This window comes from Staurois parvus, unplaced genomic scaffold (genome assembly GCF_062004578.1).
Source record: "Staurois parvus isolate SC_StPar_1 unplaced genomic scaffold, SC_StPar_1.0 ptg000233l, whole genome shotgun sequence".
Classification (NCBI taxonomy): Eukaryota; Metazoa; Chordata; class Amphibia; order Anura; family Ranidae; genus Staurois; species Staurois parvus.
Window position 1 is genome coordinate 4485552 of NW_028318029.1, and position 16462 is coordinate 4502013.

General features: G+C 37.6%; 1 protein-coding gene across 16 annotated transcripts in view; it reads right to left on the reverse strand.

Annotated features, from left to right (window-relative positions):
* Window positions 1-16462, reverse strand: part of MBNL2 (muscleblind like splicing regulator 2) — a 233960-nt gene that overhangs the window by 19938 nt on the left and 197560 nt on the right. For 7 of the 16 annotated variants that reach the window (XR_016313117.1, XM_089679986.1, XM_089679987.1 and 4 more), the window contains 4 exons: window positions 16112-16312; window positions 11983-12246; window positions 4179-4232; window positions 3351-3504 (listed from right to left, as the gene is read on the reverse strand). Coding sequence is in view for 15 of the 16 variants with exons in the window: in XM_089679986.1 (XP_089536112.1) it covers window positions 3351-3504; window positions 4179-4232; window positions 11983-12246; window positions 16112-16312 (673 nt within the window). In the remaining variant the exon portion in view is untranslated. The remainder of the gene's footprint in view (window positions 1-3350; window positions 3505-4178; window positions 4233-11982; window positions 12247-16111; window positions 16313-16462) is intronic. The other 9 variants (XM_089679993.1, XM_089679991.1, XM_089679994.1 and 6 more) reach the window with 4 other exon arrangements.

Here is a 16462-nt window from a genome sequence, read left to right on the forward strand (position 1 = left end):
AAGTAGTGTGTTGATGCCTATTCATAATGGGTAGGTTGCAGCCAGGGAGATGATGCAGAAAGCTGCAGAGCTGTCATAAAAAAAAGTGGAGTCAGCCATATGTCCTCTTAGATTTTAAGTTCTAACGTGCAGGGCCCTCCGCTTCCTCTTGTACCAAATTGTATTGTAATGTCTACCTTAATTTTGTAAAGTGCTGCGCAAACTGTTAGCACTATATAAATCCTGTATAATATTAATATGGCTGTCCAGTGGTAAAAATCTAAATACTGGCTAAATGTTGGTGATATTTTGGCAGGTGAACAGTTCATATATACTCTAAGGACACTGCTCAAAAAAATTAAAGGAACACTTTGAAAACACATCAGAAATATGCTGGATATCTATACTGATATTAACTGGGTAACGTGTTAGGAATGTAATGATGCCGCAACGCTTGATGTAAATGAAAATTATCAACCTACAGAGGACTGAATTCAAAGACATTCTGAAAATCAAAGTGAAAAAATGATGCAGCAGGCTAGTCCATTTTGCTGAAATATAATTGCAGCAACTCAAAAAATGGTACTCAGTAGTTGGTATGGCCCCCACATTCTTGTATGCATGCCTGACAACATGGGGGCATGCTCCTAATGATACGATGGATGGTGTCCTGCAGTATTTCCTTCCAGATCTGGACCAGGGCATCACTGAGCTCCTGGACAGACTGAGGTGCAACCTGGCAGCGTCGGATGGACCGAAACATGATATCCCAGAGGTGATCTACTGGATTTAGGTCAGGCGTGCATGGGGACCATTCAATGGTATCAATTCCTTCATCCTCCAGGAACTGTCTGCATACTCTCTTGCCACATGAGGCTGGCCATTGTCATGCACCAGGAGAAACTCAGGACCCACTGCACCAGCATAGGGTCTGACAATGGGTCCAAGGATTTCATTCCAATACCTAATGGCAGTCAGGGTGCCATTGTCTAGCCTGTAGAGGTCTCTGCGTCCCTCCATGGATAGGTCTCCCCAGACCATCACTGACCCACCACCAAAACAGTCATGCTGAAAGATTTTATAAGCAGCATGACGTTCTCCACGGCTTCTCCAGACCCTGTCACATGTGCTCAGGGTGAACTTGCTCTCATGTGCGAAAAGCACAGGGTGTCAGTGGCGGACCTGCCAATTCTGGTGTTCAATGGCAAATGCTAATCAAGCTCTATGGTGCCGGGCAGTGAGCACAGGTGATATTGACCCTAGCCAAATGCAGAAAAGATGAGTAGGGAAAAACATGTCAGTGGCCTCCACCTGTAAAACCATTCCTGTTTTGGGGATCGTCTCATTGTTGCCCATGTAGTGCACCTGTTATTAATTTCATTACCACTAAAGCAGCTGAAATGGATTAACAACCCCCTCTGCTACTTAACGGACCAGATCAATATCCCAAGAGTTTAATTGACTTGATGCTATACTCTGATTAAAAGGTGTTCCTTTAATTTTTTTAGCAGTGTATTTCAACTTTCCACTTTGAGCAGGTGTGAGGTAGGAAGGGTTATAACTTCAAGGGGACTGGCCTTCATTTTCTGTGTGCCAAATGTCCACTTCTATTATAGGCAGCAGTATAACTGGTTTAATCTATATAACTGTATGGGGTTGATTAATTTACTAAAACTGGATAGTGCAAAATCTGGTGCAGCTTTGCATGATAGCCAGTCAGCTTCTAACTTCAGCTTGTTCAATTAAGCTTTGCCAAAAAACCTGGCAGCTGACTGGTTTCAATGCAGAGCTGCACCAAATTTGGCACTCTCCAGTTTTAGTAAATTAACCCCAATGTATTTCAACGCATAGCTGGAGTTCTAATTTAACTAAGAATATATTATCATGAATTAATAAAGCTGACTTATTGTATGTATAAAAAGCAAAAGAGGCAAATAAAAGTAATCAGACTGCCTACAGCAACTGGATTTTAGCTTTGATTCATTTCTCTTAGTTTGCTCCAATGTTTTTAAGTCCTTTAAAACTCACACCGACTATGCAATGTGAAAACTGCTACTGCCATCAATATTATGTGTAGAGCCATCACTTTTTTAAGCTGTATGGGAAATATAATAAAAGTGCACATATTTTTTTTTTTGCCATTTTAGTGCAGGCACAGACACAATTAACTAAAGGGCAAGTTTACCCGAAACTGATTTTTGCAGTTTTTGAGGAGTACTGCCTATATCACTGTATTCTGCACTTACTACACACTATGGAAAATGCAGCAGAATAACCCTAAATACTTTGGTGCAGAAGTAGAAATTAGAAGGTACTCAATTTGACAACTTCCACCAAAAGGCAGAAATATAATTTTCGGGGGGGAATTTAAATAAAAGCTTGTTATCAGGCACATTTAAAAGGAAATTCTATAAATATATTACCAACTAGCTATGTTGAATTACAAAAATAAGCACATTCATGCCTTAATATACTGGTAGCTGTTAGAAGAGTGACATTGTTTCCATGCATCATTCTGCTTATAAAAACAGAGTCATATAGTCTATTATGTAGTCACCCTGCAAATAAAAGTGTGCCTACCTACAGACTTGTACATAACTGAGGCAGACATTTTGTACAAAGTAATCAATTTAACACTGATTTATATGACATCAGTATTATCACTAGCTTCTTGTGATTTTCTTATGATGTGTTCCTTTCGATTGCAGTTTCCAAACTTCTATCAATTATGGTCACCATCAAGACCTGTACCACCAAAAGGAACCAATAACCTACAACATAGCCTCATCACCAATGCCTATCACTCTACATTCTCCATTAGGAAATCACTGAAAATTGCAACACCATCCCGCCTCATTCTACTGTAGGTTATCAGTAAGTACTGCATTTGTAGGGATGTGCAAGTGTCTTCCTGTTAAGAGAGCCAGCATCCAATTAGGATGTTTTCCTCTCCATAACAACCATCATAGCCCAGAGTACGAGACACTTCTAATGCAAAAAGATAATTAGGTTCTGCTGACACCTGTTGATGACAGGAGTTACTAGATCAAGTGCAATCTCTCACAAGGAACGCTTGCACCTAAATCCTGAGTATATCCAAGTACAACCTACAACAAGTACCAGTACCACCAGCTGGCCTTGTGCTCTGTCATACCCTGCTCTTCAGTATTAGTTCAGAGTACAAAGCAACAGGTTTTGCTGTGTGTATAAGATGGGCAGAGGGTAACTAAAACTTACAATCACATGCAGCTGCAGTCAGAATAGTTCATCAACTAAGCAGGTAAATAGTGATCTTTGACAGCACACAATCAGTAAATCAGGCAAAAATATGTGCTAAGTGTTTTCTCTTCTACAAAGATTATAGGACATACCTGCTGGAAAAAATGCTGCAGGCTGCTGCAACTGTGCGCTGGCCAGAGCCTGTTGGTAGTGCAAGACACTAGGGTTAAAAAGTGCGCTGGCACCATTGCTTTTTTCTAGAGCTGGTCTCTTTGGTAAAGGGTGAAGGACACCAGGTGGAAAAGCCTGTTAAAAAAGAATCAAATGATACTTGTAGCAATCAGAATGTTTTGACACACATTGAAATACACACATAAGAAAAATATGTATTGTGATAAAATTTAAAAGAAAAATATCAATTAAAATAAAGATGCCTTGCCATGCACCTTAACTCAAACTGAGGCAATGCAGAATGAGTGAGATTTGGTTACTGGTAGCAAAAGCATGGTTTCTTTAACATTAAGACTGTAGTTGCAAGACTACAGAAATCAAATACAATTACTTTAGCATCTGTGTAAATCAAAATGTATTCCTCATTTTAAATATCATACTGTATATGGACACATATGAATGCATATGCTGTAGGATGCCATTAAAAAAAATCCAATATTAATCTATTGCTTTCTGATGTAACAAAAATTATTTTCACTTAAGACTTGGACAGTAACAACATAGGCAGTCTTGCTTACATCTATCTTGTATACAAGTACTTCAAAATGAAGCTGTATTACCAATGTAAAAATATATTTTTTTTAATATATGAAGAAAATGAAGATGGCTAATAACTTTGATAGCTCCTATACATTAATTGTATGCATTGGTTGTCTCAGATGATGTTAAAAAGCAATAACAAAAATATTAGTTGCTTAATTGAAAAAAAAAAAGCTACATGCAAAGCAAAAGGTGAAAGGTCAAAGTACCAGATCTACAGTTGCTTCGAGAGGTCGCTTCATTGCTTTGGCAGTCGACTGCGTCTTTTAATAACAGGCAGCGAGCACATGATGGCAGTGGGCCAATGGGATTCAAGCGAATTAACATACAGGTAAACAGCAAGCAGAGGTGCATCATGGGAACGGCATTGCATTGTGGATAGGTGAGAAGGAAAAAAATATTCTGAATGCAATATACAACATATAAAACACTAGGCATGCACAACAACAAAAATGTTTCTTTAAAGAAATGAATTTTACACCTTGAATTAGTACTAAAGCAAAATGCATCTACTATACCTTAGTTAAAAGCAGATAAGAGAGTAAAATACAGATGTTTGAAACTTGGTAAATCAAATTAATATAGCATCTCTCAGACTACAGAAAGCATTTGCAAATTGCAGATCAATTCATAGCAAGATTAAATGCCTTCCACCATGGCAGACAAGAAGTTAGTTGATTTTACCGTTTTAGCTGCCACCTTAGCAAAACATTGTCATTGTATTTTACTACTCTTGAAAAGTATATTGATGCCTAGTAACTTCAAAGCAAATGAAATATATTATTTTTGGTGATCATTTCAAGTTCTTGTATTGCAAGATAATATTTCAAAAATCAACATTTACACCATGTTAAAGTAGACATTTAATTCACACACAGATAAGTATACTACGTGCATACAATAAAATATGAATAGGCTGTTTTATGTAGGGGGTAGCTGGTCAAAGTTTTAATGCAGCAAATTAGGATATGCTATACTTTCATCAATCATAATTTTAACTTCACATTTCCATACAAATATATAGGAAACTATAACTTAATAAAGATAGCATAAATATATAGAAAATCTGATTGTAAAGTATGCTCTCACTAAGGCTAAATGTGTTGAAAGTTTATGTTTGCAAGTGTTTGATCTTTCTGGTTAGTACTTACTAATACTTTTATGAATGCTGAATATACTTTACTTGCAATTTATAGGTGTATTCAGTAGATGACTGTAAATACACACCTGAGTATTTACAGTAATGAGAGAAATGATGCTCTTCATAGTAATGTATGAGACCTTATTCATCACTCATGAGTATATGTGCAGAAATATTTTCTACAAAATATTTTCATGTGCTTTTTTAAATAAAAAAAAATAAATGGGGAAAAATAAACAAGAAAATATAAGTTAACCTGTGCTTTCTCCAGACATATGCAAGATAAGTCCCCATCTTTTTTTAAATTCACCTGCACACATGAATGTCTGAGACAAACACAGGGTTATTTCACTTGACATTAGTAAATCATAGTAATGATGTGGTTTTGTATTGCTTAACAGTAACTTCATAATTAAAATCTATTTTCAGCCATAATGTTTTACGGTGTTTCTTCTTGGATAGAGTGGGGAAAAATAAAGTTTTTGTTAGATTTTTCATTGCTGCCTTAGGCCCCTACAGGGAGACTTCTCTTACTTCTTGTTAGGGCAGGAAGTGACAGAAATCTCTCTAACATAAAAAAAACAAAACCACATTTTTAGTAGAGACCATATCATCGGGCTCTACTCCCTCACTTTCTCGTTTTAACACAATTTATTTCAAAAGAACTACAGACTGTCAAATTAAACTAAGTGTAATCATAAATAAGTATCAAGAGCAGTAGTGTGCAGTGGCAAAACCACTGTCAGTGCTCTGTTATGAAAACTTAATTGTGACGAGGCATATAAAATTACATGCAACTTTTATTTATTAATTATAAAGCTTTACAATTTGGCTAATATAGTGTTAGTCAATGGATCAATGGTGCCAAAAAAGAGGATTTTTAAGTTATTCTTTTAAATAATATATTATTCCATGTTCAGTGGTCTACAATGCATGTATACTTGAAGTGACTAAGTGGTAAGCCTTTATCCATGCTTTTTTTCTTGTAAGCTAAGATGAACATAAAAATAAGATGTTTAGCTAATTCTGTCAAGAGCAATTAAAGCTTTTAGCCAAATCGCTGAATACCTTATAAATGCCTAACATAAAAATGTTCATTACTTTTCTAGGATATTACAGTGAAACATTTTCTTTATGTATCTTAAACAAAAATGATGCGCATTATTTTGCGTGTAAAACATAAGTGGATATATAAAAAGCAACCTGAATAAAATGCATGCCAAAAAAAGCATAAAATTTACCAAAATAACGGGTACAATTCACAAAGTCTCACATTTATGTTTGGCCTCTAAATCTAAAATAAAGCATTAAAAATTGTATCAGCAGAACAGACAGGTAAATAATGGCTGCAGCTCAATGCACATTTTATGGCCAATATGGTGGTTAAAGAGTTTTTCTCACTACTCTGGCTGCAGCGAATCTATAGCATGCTGCAGAGTGCTTTTTTAAACTTGCAAGGTTGGCTCTGCCTCTGCTTAGCAGGATTATTTAAATGTATTTCAGTTTTGAAGGCAGTAAAAGAGCAGTATTGCTGGCCTCACTTATTTCAAGGAAGAACAGTAAACAGAGGGTGTTCTAGCCTGCCTAATGCCCCCCTTCCATCACACTAGAGCCATGAGGTAGTGGGAGTTTGCCTACCAGAATACATAGCATTAAATTATTGGATATTCACTCTGAATATAAATGGAATGTCATGTGTGATCTATTGTTTCCTTAGAAGTGTCCATAGGTTAAATATCTAAATGATACATTGCTAAAAGACCTATTCCTGTCAAAGATTCACTTAGATTTCACATCACCCAAGCATGCATGCTAATGTGCACTTTAGACAACTCTAACAGAAATGAGGTTTGGTTCACACTACTGTGATGCGCCTTTGATGTGATTTACAGTGCGACTTTACGGTACAACTTTTATGCAATGCATATTCTGTGGGGCCAAGTCGCACTGTGAACCGCACAAAGCAGTGCAGGAACCTTTTACAAAGTTGCACCATGCTGAATCGCATTGATTTAAATGAGCACCTTTGAAAATAATGAGATTTCCCTTGTCATGTGATTCTGTTGTGACTCAAGCCGCATCAGAAGTCACACTATAGTGAACTGGGACTAAAGGCTATTTATAGTTTTGTTTTTTCCACAACAGAGATATAGGTCTTTTGAGGTCTACACTAACTTCAAACCATCCTCGGTCACTAGATTTTACCAGGATTTTTCAAATCCTGCCCTAAAAAATAAAAGGGCAAAAGCAAGATTCTTTTTTACATTTTAAAACCCCTTCAAAATGTATTGCCAAGGTTTTCAATGTGTCTAAATGGATCTAGGTGAGGGGGCTTATCAGCATGCTTTAGAAAAGAATTTTGTATTTTAAATACATTTCCACACCTATTATAAATTGTTTGTGTGTCTTATTTCCTGTAATATGCCTTTCATTACGAGGACCAATATGTACAAGTCTATGTTTCTTTCATCACTTGATATCACATGACAACAATTTTACACAATATAAATATATTTTCTTGTGATTTCAAATGTTCCATATTACCCAGAAAAAAAAAAGGTCTTCATGACTCAGAAGCTGGCAAGTGCACTAGCAGAACAGCCTAAATCCTTCATTGCTGTGAGGACATGTGGTGTACTTTTGTGATAAAATCTTTTTCAAGGATAGAGAAAGAAAACAGTGTAGTGTGTGAAAACAAGACTGTGAGAATCTATGACTACTGCACACCCACAGAAAAAAAACTATATTCAGTACAGGAAAATGATCCCAGCAGGGAATGCTTATCGAATATCAAAATTAATGTGTATTGTTTCAGGTACTTCAAAGTAGAACTCTAACTATACAGCTAGTGTAAATTCAGAGTCAAAACATTTGCATGTGATCTGTTTTTTTTTTTTTTAATATCTGCCCGACGCCCGGGACATGTACTTTCGGGTGTCGGGCAGGTCAGTTTTTTTTGCCCTGCTGCGGGCAAGCAGCAGGCTCACCTGTCAGGTGGAAGCATTCGGGCGGCATCCGGGCGCCCCCCCGCCATGAGATCTCCCAGGCTTCACTTGCCCATCTGTGCCTTCGGCTAGAGAGGTGGGAGAAGAGCAGGCATGTCCGCTCCCCTCTCCTCCTTGTCCTGACCCAGAAGTGATGTTATGATGTCACTTCCAGGTCCCCATTGAGAGATTCCAAACCATGGAAGCCAGGAAAGAATGTCATGCAGTGTGATGTGCACCTCATTACATTCAGTGTAGTACAGGAGAGACCCTGGACACTTCAATAAAGAGAACCTGTCACCAAATAATCATCACATAGGGGACATTGTTCCCTATGTGATGAAAAAAAAGCAAAGTGAATAAAAAGAAAACAAAAATCTTTTTTAATTGTAAAAATTGAAAGTTACACCCAAGCACATACCATAAAAAAAAATGATGATGTCAGTGTCAGTCAGTGTACCTCCCAGCCAGCACCAGACTGCCCGCCACACTATCACGGTTCCATTATAATTCGCTGATCACCACCAATACTAGTATAGCATAACTGCATACATTCCAGTAAATATGCACCATAGTTTGTAGCTTCTATAAGTATTGTACAAACCAATTGATATACACTTATTGTTTTTTTTGTCTTTTTTTTTTAACCAAAAGGCCTGTAGCAGAATACATTTTGGTCCAAATTGATGAAGAAATTTGATTTTTTTAATAGGATATATTTTATAATAAAAAGTAGAAAATTTTGAGTTTTTCAAATTTTAAATCATGTATATAATAAAAAAAACATAAAAAATAAAAAAAAACAGTGGTGATCAAATGCCACCAAAAGAAAGCTATTTGTGTGAAATTTTTTTTTATAAATATAATTTATGTATAGTGTTGTATGACAATACAATTGCCAGTTAAAGTAGCACAGTGCTGAACAGCAAAAAAATGGCGTGGTCATGAAGGGGGTAAAATCTTCCGGAGGTCAAGTGGTTAAGGTACCCCAAAGATGACCCGAAGATCACAAACGCAAAGCATCTGCAGGCACCAGATCACATGATATTGCAAATTTTCAAAAGTAGTGCATGCATTACTTTTTGTGCATTCCGGTGTGTTCTGCCCTACAGAGGATCGCACAGGAATCAGACAGGAATGCTTACCGAAGAAGTATATATTGAATATTTGAAAACTCTTGTTGAATTTCCCAGGACCCAGTGCACATAGCATTTGTTCTTGTTCAAATTTTCACAGTGTTGTTTATATAAAATTAAATTTTTGGTTCTGTCAGTGGTGGTTGTAGCTCCAGTTCAAGCTGAAGCCCAATTTATAGGCATTCCATGGGGGGAGGAACAACTAGCACTGAAGCCACCACCTCTTCATTCTGCTTATCTGTGCTCTAATTGCGAAGCCCTCTGCAATCTTCCTTTATACTGAAAAGAGCACATACCCGCCCAACAGCCAGATATTTTGGATCAGAAGAGACAAAGTAATATTGTAACTGTTGGCCTATGTTGTGAATCACTGTGCTGGAGAGCAACACTATCATTCACTAGAACACAAGCTCACAAAACACACACCAGCTACTACACTAGGAGTAGGACTAGAGAGTTCCTGAATCACAAGGGGTAGGAAGGTGATCTCACTATTCCTGCTTATTTGTCTGAAATGAAAGATATGTTAATAAATTGAATATCCAGCAGTAAGTGTAGAACCCCTTATAATGACTGCAGCAGGTAGGTGAAGTTTGGAACTTAGGCAGATATAGCTCAGAGACATAACCTCCAATCTATACAAGCACCCAACAAACATGTAAAACTGTAATATCAGTTCTAGATGGGCTTATGGACATCTGTTTAGGTTCTGTTCCAGTACATTTGAAATCAAAGTGAAAGGAAATGAAGATACAAATCTAATTGGGATCAGATCACCTTCAACTTTCTTCCAGTGGAGTGCACCACAACACACAGGTCACAACTGTGTATAGTGATACAATAAAAAGAATGTGTGACATGATTTGCTATATAGGTGTATTAGGGTTGCATTTGAAATGAATGTGCACAATGCACATAGAGCCAAGTGCTCAATATACTGCAGTACAGTAGTGTGAATCCAAATTGATGACATGACGTAGGATAATGGGGTTGATTTACTAAAAGCTAACAGACTGTTCAATTTGCAAGGGAATTTTCCCCCAAGATTAGTGAAGGAGGTGAAGCTCGGCTGTTGTCCATCATCTAAAAAAAAAATTGTTGTTCTATTTTCCTTGCACATGACAGATTGAGAAAAAAAAAAAAGTGAAATTTCTCCACATTTACTAGTTTCTGGGGCAAATTGCCTTGTGCAGTGCAACATCCAATGCAAAGTTAACAGCCTATTTTAGTAAATTATTCCCAGTGTTACACACAGAACCGTGTCCCCTATTTTGATTGTATTCGGTGATTTGCATTCTCTTGAATTAATTTTGACAGGAGCTTGATTTTAAAAATGGCCATATGTACAATTTTATGAGCTCAGAGACAAAGAGATAGAGAGGTGTACAAGTTTTCTATTTTAAAAATACTATAGACAAACTTTGCATTGACTATTATTACAATAGGTTGCATTCAGTGCCTCCAATCTGAATGTGGAATGAGGGCGGCAGTTTTGTGCTAATTATGTTAGTTGCATTTGTTGAATTAAAATGCAGCTATTATTCACACATGTTATGTGATATGTATTACAAGTCCCACCTACATAATATATTCTTACACACTTTTTCACACTCTTAACATAGACAATGACTCTTCTATGTATAAACCGCTTAAAAACATAATACATATATGGTACGGTACAGTAGGCTGACTGATGTATACACTGCTGAAGGCACAAAGTCTTGCTCTCAAACAATCTCAAGGTAAAATTCCTTATTACTACCATTACAAGTATGGGATAATTGTATTATTATGTGTTTTTAAACAAAGGCTCTGAGTTCAGAACAATTACTGGTCATAGACAGAGATGGACAGAATTGTATATTTGGAATGGCTATAATAGCATTAGTGAAAACTGGGGAAAAAAAAAAGGACAACTGCACAGTGGCTAAATGGGTAATACTTCCGCCTGGCAGTACTAGGGTCGTTGGTTTGAATCCCAGCCACGGCACCACCTGCCTGGAGTTTGCATGTTCTCCCTGTGCCTGCGTGGGTTTCCTCCGGGTACTCCGGTTTCCTCACATACTCCAAAGACATGCTGGTAGGGTGAACTGGATCCTGTCTAAATTGGCCCTAGTATGTGTATGTATGAATGTAAGTTAGGGACCTTAGATTGTGCACCCCTTGAGGGTTAGGGATTGATGTGAATATACAATATATATGTGTAAAGCGCTGCGTAAATCGACGGCACTATATAAGTACCTGAAATAAATAAACTACAACAAGCCTATTTGTGTGATTAATTAAGAAAGCTACAGCTATAATACAATTTAATGCATACTATTTAAACTTCAAGCGATTGTATACATTGACTTAAAAGAGCAATTGCAGCCAAAAATATATATCTTTTATGGATAGAGTGAGATAGTTACAGTACATTACCTCCTGCAAGGAAATTTCCCACCCCCCTGCACAGACATCACAGATAAAGCTTCTAAATATTCTAATAGCTTTTCTTGTAGTGACTGGGGTAATAACAATATTAAAAATCTTAGTGCATTGTCAGAGCTGCAGCCTTAGTCACCTTTCCTGTTCTGTTGAGAAACCTGTATGCATAGCAAGAAACTGGATAAAACATCATTATTTTCCTCACCTCACAATAATGTCTTACTACAGTATATGCAATAAGGAACCTTAGAGTAACAGAAAAGCAATGAAGAAAGTGTGCGTACTTTGACAGTGCTACTAAATGTGGGTAGGTACTGGCACTTACCATCACTGTTGCAGCTGCAGCAGCTGCTTGTGCTGCTACTGCAGCCTGGTTGGCTTGATGTTGTGCAGCTTTGATTTTGGCCTGCAAATGTGCAGGAGGGTGAAAATATTTGCATTTCTCCCTCATGCAGCGACCCTTAATGTAATCCATACAAACGGTTACAGTGTTATCATTTGTATCAATCATCGTGCTGTCTGCTGGGTGAGCAAAGCGGCAATCAGTCTCTCCCCGTGCACAGTTTCCTCTCTGAAACTCCCTGCATACCTACGCAAGACACACAAGGATACATCACTGAAAGTCTGCCTAAAAACAGGTTTTATATATATTGTACTATTGCACATAAAGCTAATGTCTCATTAAATCCTTCTTTTAAAGGGGCTTTAAAGCATACATTGATGTCTTTTAACCCCTTATGAGGCCTATTAAAAAAAAAAAAAAAGGTGCAATTACATTTTTAACTTTTTTGTACATTTTGGTAAATACTGATTTTGACAGTTTAGCTTGTTTATAAAGCCACTCTGGAAAATATCTCCAGTTCTTCTCTCCAATGTTTAATTTAAAATAGTTTATATCACCCTGAACCTGCAGTAAGCCATAGGCCCCATATGTAGCAAGTTTGCTCCATAAATTTCATGCTAGGTTTCACCTGCAATTGACATTAGAGGCAAAAATAAATCTCACAGGAGGTCCTGCAAAGTATGATCAGAAGTAGGAGTGAAATTTATTAATAGCTTAGAAAAACTCTTTAAACACACATTTAAAGCAGATGATTCTGCTTTTAAAACATGTTAAAGCAGAGTTCCACTCACCCTGTCAAAAAATAAAAGTCCGCGGCTACAAAAACTGTAGCTGCGGACCTTTAAAAAAACAGTCACTTACCTGTCCCTCGGTGTGTTCTCCGCAGCCCGTTTCACTGGCCGTCCTGTATTCCAGGTGGTCGGAATCTTCAGTGTGGGCACCCGGCCAGGAACCCACTGCGCATGTGCGAATAGCACTGTGCTTCATGAATGGTCCTGTAGTCTTCTGGGACCTGTCACGTGTCCCAAAAGACTACAGGGAGGGATGAAGGACACCTTCCGCTTCTGATCACCTAGGCGATCGGACCAGAAATGGGAGCGGGTACCTGTCAAATTTGGGTACCTGCTCCCCCCCGCCCCCCCAAAGGTGCCAATCCTTAATGGGGAGCGGGGGAGCAGTCCTTAAAGCAGAACTTCCCCTTTAGGGTGGAGCTCCGCTTTAACTCTTATACATATATTTAGGAATAACACGCTTTCCTAACAGGACAGTGTAAACATTATTCTGTCTGCATTCACTAGTCTGTGTCTTCACTGTAACAGACTCTAAGCACAAGGTAACAAGGTAGGCATTTACTTCACCTACCTGTAAATTGAAACTTTTCACTGGCAGGGGATAATAAAGGAAGATTTTTTTGTTGCAATTCACTATTGTAATCAGTGGATATCACAAACAGTGAGCCCCTGCATAAATGTGCTGTAAATATGCTCTGCCTTTCCGCTTATTAAATGGTATCCTAGACATCCAGTTTTAGATATCAGAATATATAGTATATCTATATGGGTTCATGGTCACTTACATATTCTTAGTCTTACTCGGTAGATATGTATTCTATGCACTATAGCTAAATTCATGAATGGGCTGCCAGCTTTAGCAGTCTGGAATCTCCAATAACTGAGATGAAACAAAGAAATCTCCTGGCAGAAGACATTGAACCAACCCAACAGATACTATATGTGGAGCATAAGAATTCCTTGCTCCGATTTCTTGTCTGCAGATGCAGATACAGACAAACTGAATATAAACAGTGCAAAGCTTGCACTAGACTGGGCCTGTGAAGACAACTTTCAAAGAACAGGGAAAAAAAGGCTGAGGTAAGAGTTCATATTTTTAAATATTCTTGTTTATGGGTATCTTTTAAACAACAATTTCTAGAGCAGTGAATAAACCAACACTTACTTGCTACATATGCCATGCTTGAAGCATATACTGTGTAAATCTCAGAGCACAGGGTACCACAACCACAACTAAATAGTTGATCCTTGCCATTGTATCAAGGATTATACTTGTGGAAAACAACACCCAATGGATAGCTAATACTAAGGCGTAAAAAGGGTGCTGCTGTTTAAAAGGCCATTCAAACAATTTTACAAATCCATGCAAACCCAATGAGACATTAAAATAAACATTAGAGAAGGACACAATAAAAATGCAATATTCTTTACAATATAATAGTATGCGACTTAAAAAGAAGACCAAGCAAAGGTTAAAAATGACCCCACAACACAATGTGTACAGTCTCTATTGTTAAGAATAAAAAAAGTATACAGTCACTTTATTGTTGAGGCTAACTTGACTTCTGCTTGCTTCATGAATGTCTGCTATTGTTCACTAACGAACTGTAAATTAATGCGCAAGAGCATGGAACTTGTGTCTCTGTTCCTATTTATGGCTGACAGAAGCCTACAGTTCCCAGCAGACTTTACCCTGCTTTTGCTCAGCTGTAGTTTACCCCAAATGACATAGTGAAAAGGGAAACAAATCTTGTGGAAACCATTCAACACCACCTTTTACATTGAATTCATTGGCGGTAGATCAAATATGAAGTTTATTTTTATTCTATGTATATGAAAAAGTGAATGTCAAAGGATAGTACATTGAACTGCACATATAGCATTTGCCGATTATTTTCATTATAAAATACTGAGACAACAGAGCTGATTTAATTGAGTAGAGAAAGCACAGTATGCAAATTCATATGACTGTTAGCTTAGTGAATACGCTGATTTTTTTTTTTCATGTCAGTCATCCAAACTGACGGAAACCAAAATCCTATTTTTTTTTCATGTGCACATGACTGGGTATTCCAAGGACACACATATTTATATTATTCGCAAAGCTAAGTCAATGATCTTTACTTTTTGGGGTTGGTTTAGTAAGAAAGTAGAAATGTATCACTTAGCAAACTAAATGTTCACTTAGTTTGGCAAATAAGATAAAGCAGCGATCACTGTTATCTGCCAATCATGACCAAGTTTTTAAATATGACTTGCACATACAGTATAACTGGGCATTCAAAGTGAACATTACCTTTTTTACTAAGTTAAGTGAACACCAACTTCACTAAGTAAATGTTCTTTAGTCCTAATAAATAAACCCCTGGGTAAGGGTGACCACAAACAATCCATTTCTGTCCTTGAACTAACACCCAAATTAGGCACTGAGGTGAGGATGAGGTAACTTATGGCTACCCTAGGTGGTAATAACAAATGACTGACCATTGAAAGCTCTTACTTACGAAGGTTTTCCAATTTAGGGGTCCATGCACACTGGGCTTAAAAAACGCCAGAGTGTGTTTTTGTACAGGAGTTTAGGTGCCTCTAGGAGAGTTTAGGAGCATTCAGCTTTTTTTTCTGCCAGAAAACTGCTCCCAAAAACAAAAAACAGAAGGCTTTTTTCTGCCTCTAAAACACCATAACGTGCATGGATAAATAGGAGAACAATGAACTTCTACAGGCAAAACCCTAAGCTCTAAAGGTTTTTTTAAGCCAGTGTGCATGGACCCTAGGCAGCATTCACACTTGAGTGATTTGTAGCTCTAAGCTCCAAAAATGCTTAAACTTAAGAAATCAACTATTCTCTATGATGCTTATTCATGTGATCAGGTGTGAACAAACACCATAGAGAACAATTGATAGAAGTCAGAGCTTTTTGGAAGCTTCCAGCTTCAAGCTACAAATCGTCCAAGTGTCAATGCAGCCAAATCAATGGCCAAAAGTGCAAGTACTGGCACTGCAGGGGATAAGAAGATATCGCTCTGCACATTGATCAGGTGATGCCTTTCAAAAAGTATGCAAAACTTTTTTTCTTTTACTTAATGGAATGCAGAGCAAGTGCAGCAGTATCAATAGGACACTAGGGCACATAAATCTGTCTGCAGACAAATATATTTATTCTTTTGCCTAGTTCATCTTAAACCCACTGTTCTATCACACAGTTGAGCTGTTTATTTAGCAACATTTCTAAAACTGAAACTTTGCTGTATAAAGGAACCTTGGTATGTCTTTTCCGACTCTTGCTGAACAATGTGTTAAGGATACATTGTAAACTGTACCTCCAATTTATCTGTCCTGAGAAGTTTCTGAGTAGCAGTAGAACCAGCGACTGATACAGGTGGACTTCCCGGAACAATAACAGGTGTAGAGGGCAGTATTTCAGTTGGAACCAATCCAACACCTGGTGTCACTTGAGTAAGATATGGAGCAAAGCTAATAGCGGTATTTGTTCCTAATGCTGGACCTACAGGAAATGTGGGCTGAAATAAAATACATTAGTAAGTGCAGCTGCAAAAAAGAAAATCAGGTAATGCGAAACATTTAGCAGTCTGGAATGAAATCACACATACAGTTACATAACTATTTTACACTTTTCAAGGGACTGCAAAAAAGATTTGTGAACTCTGTAA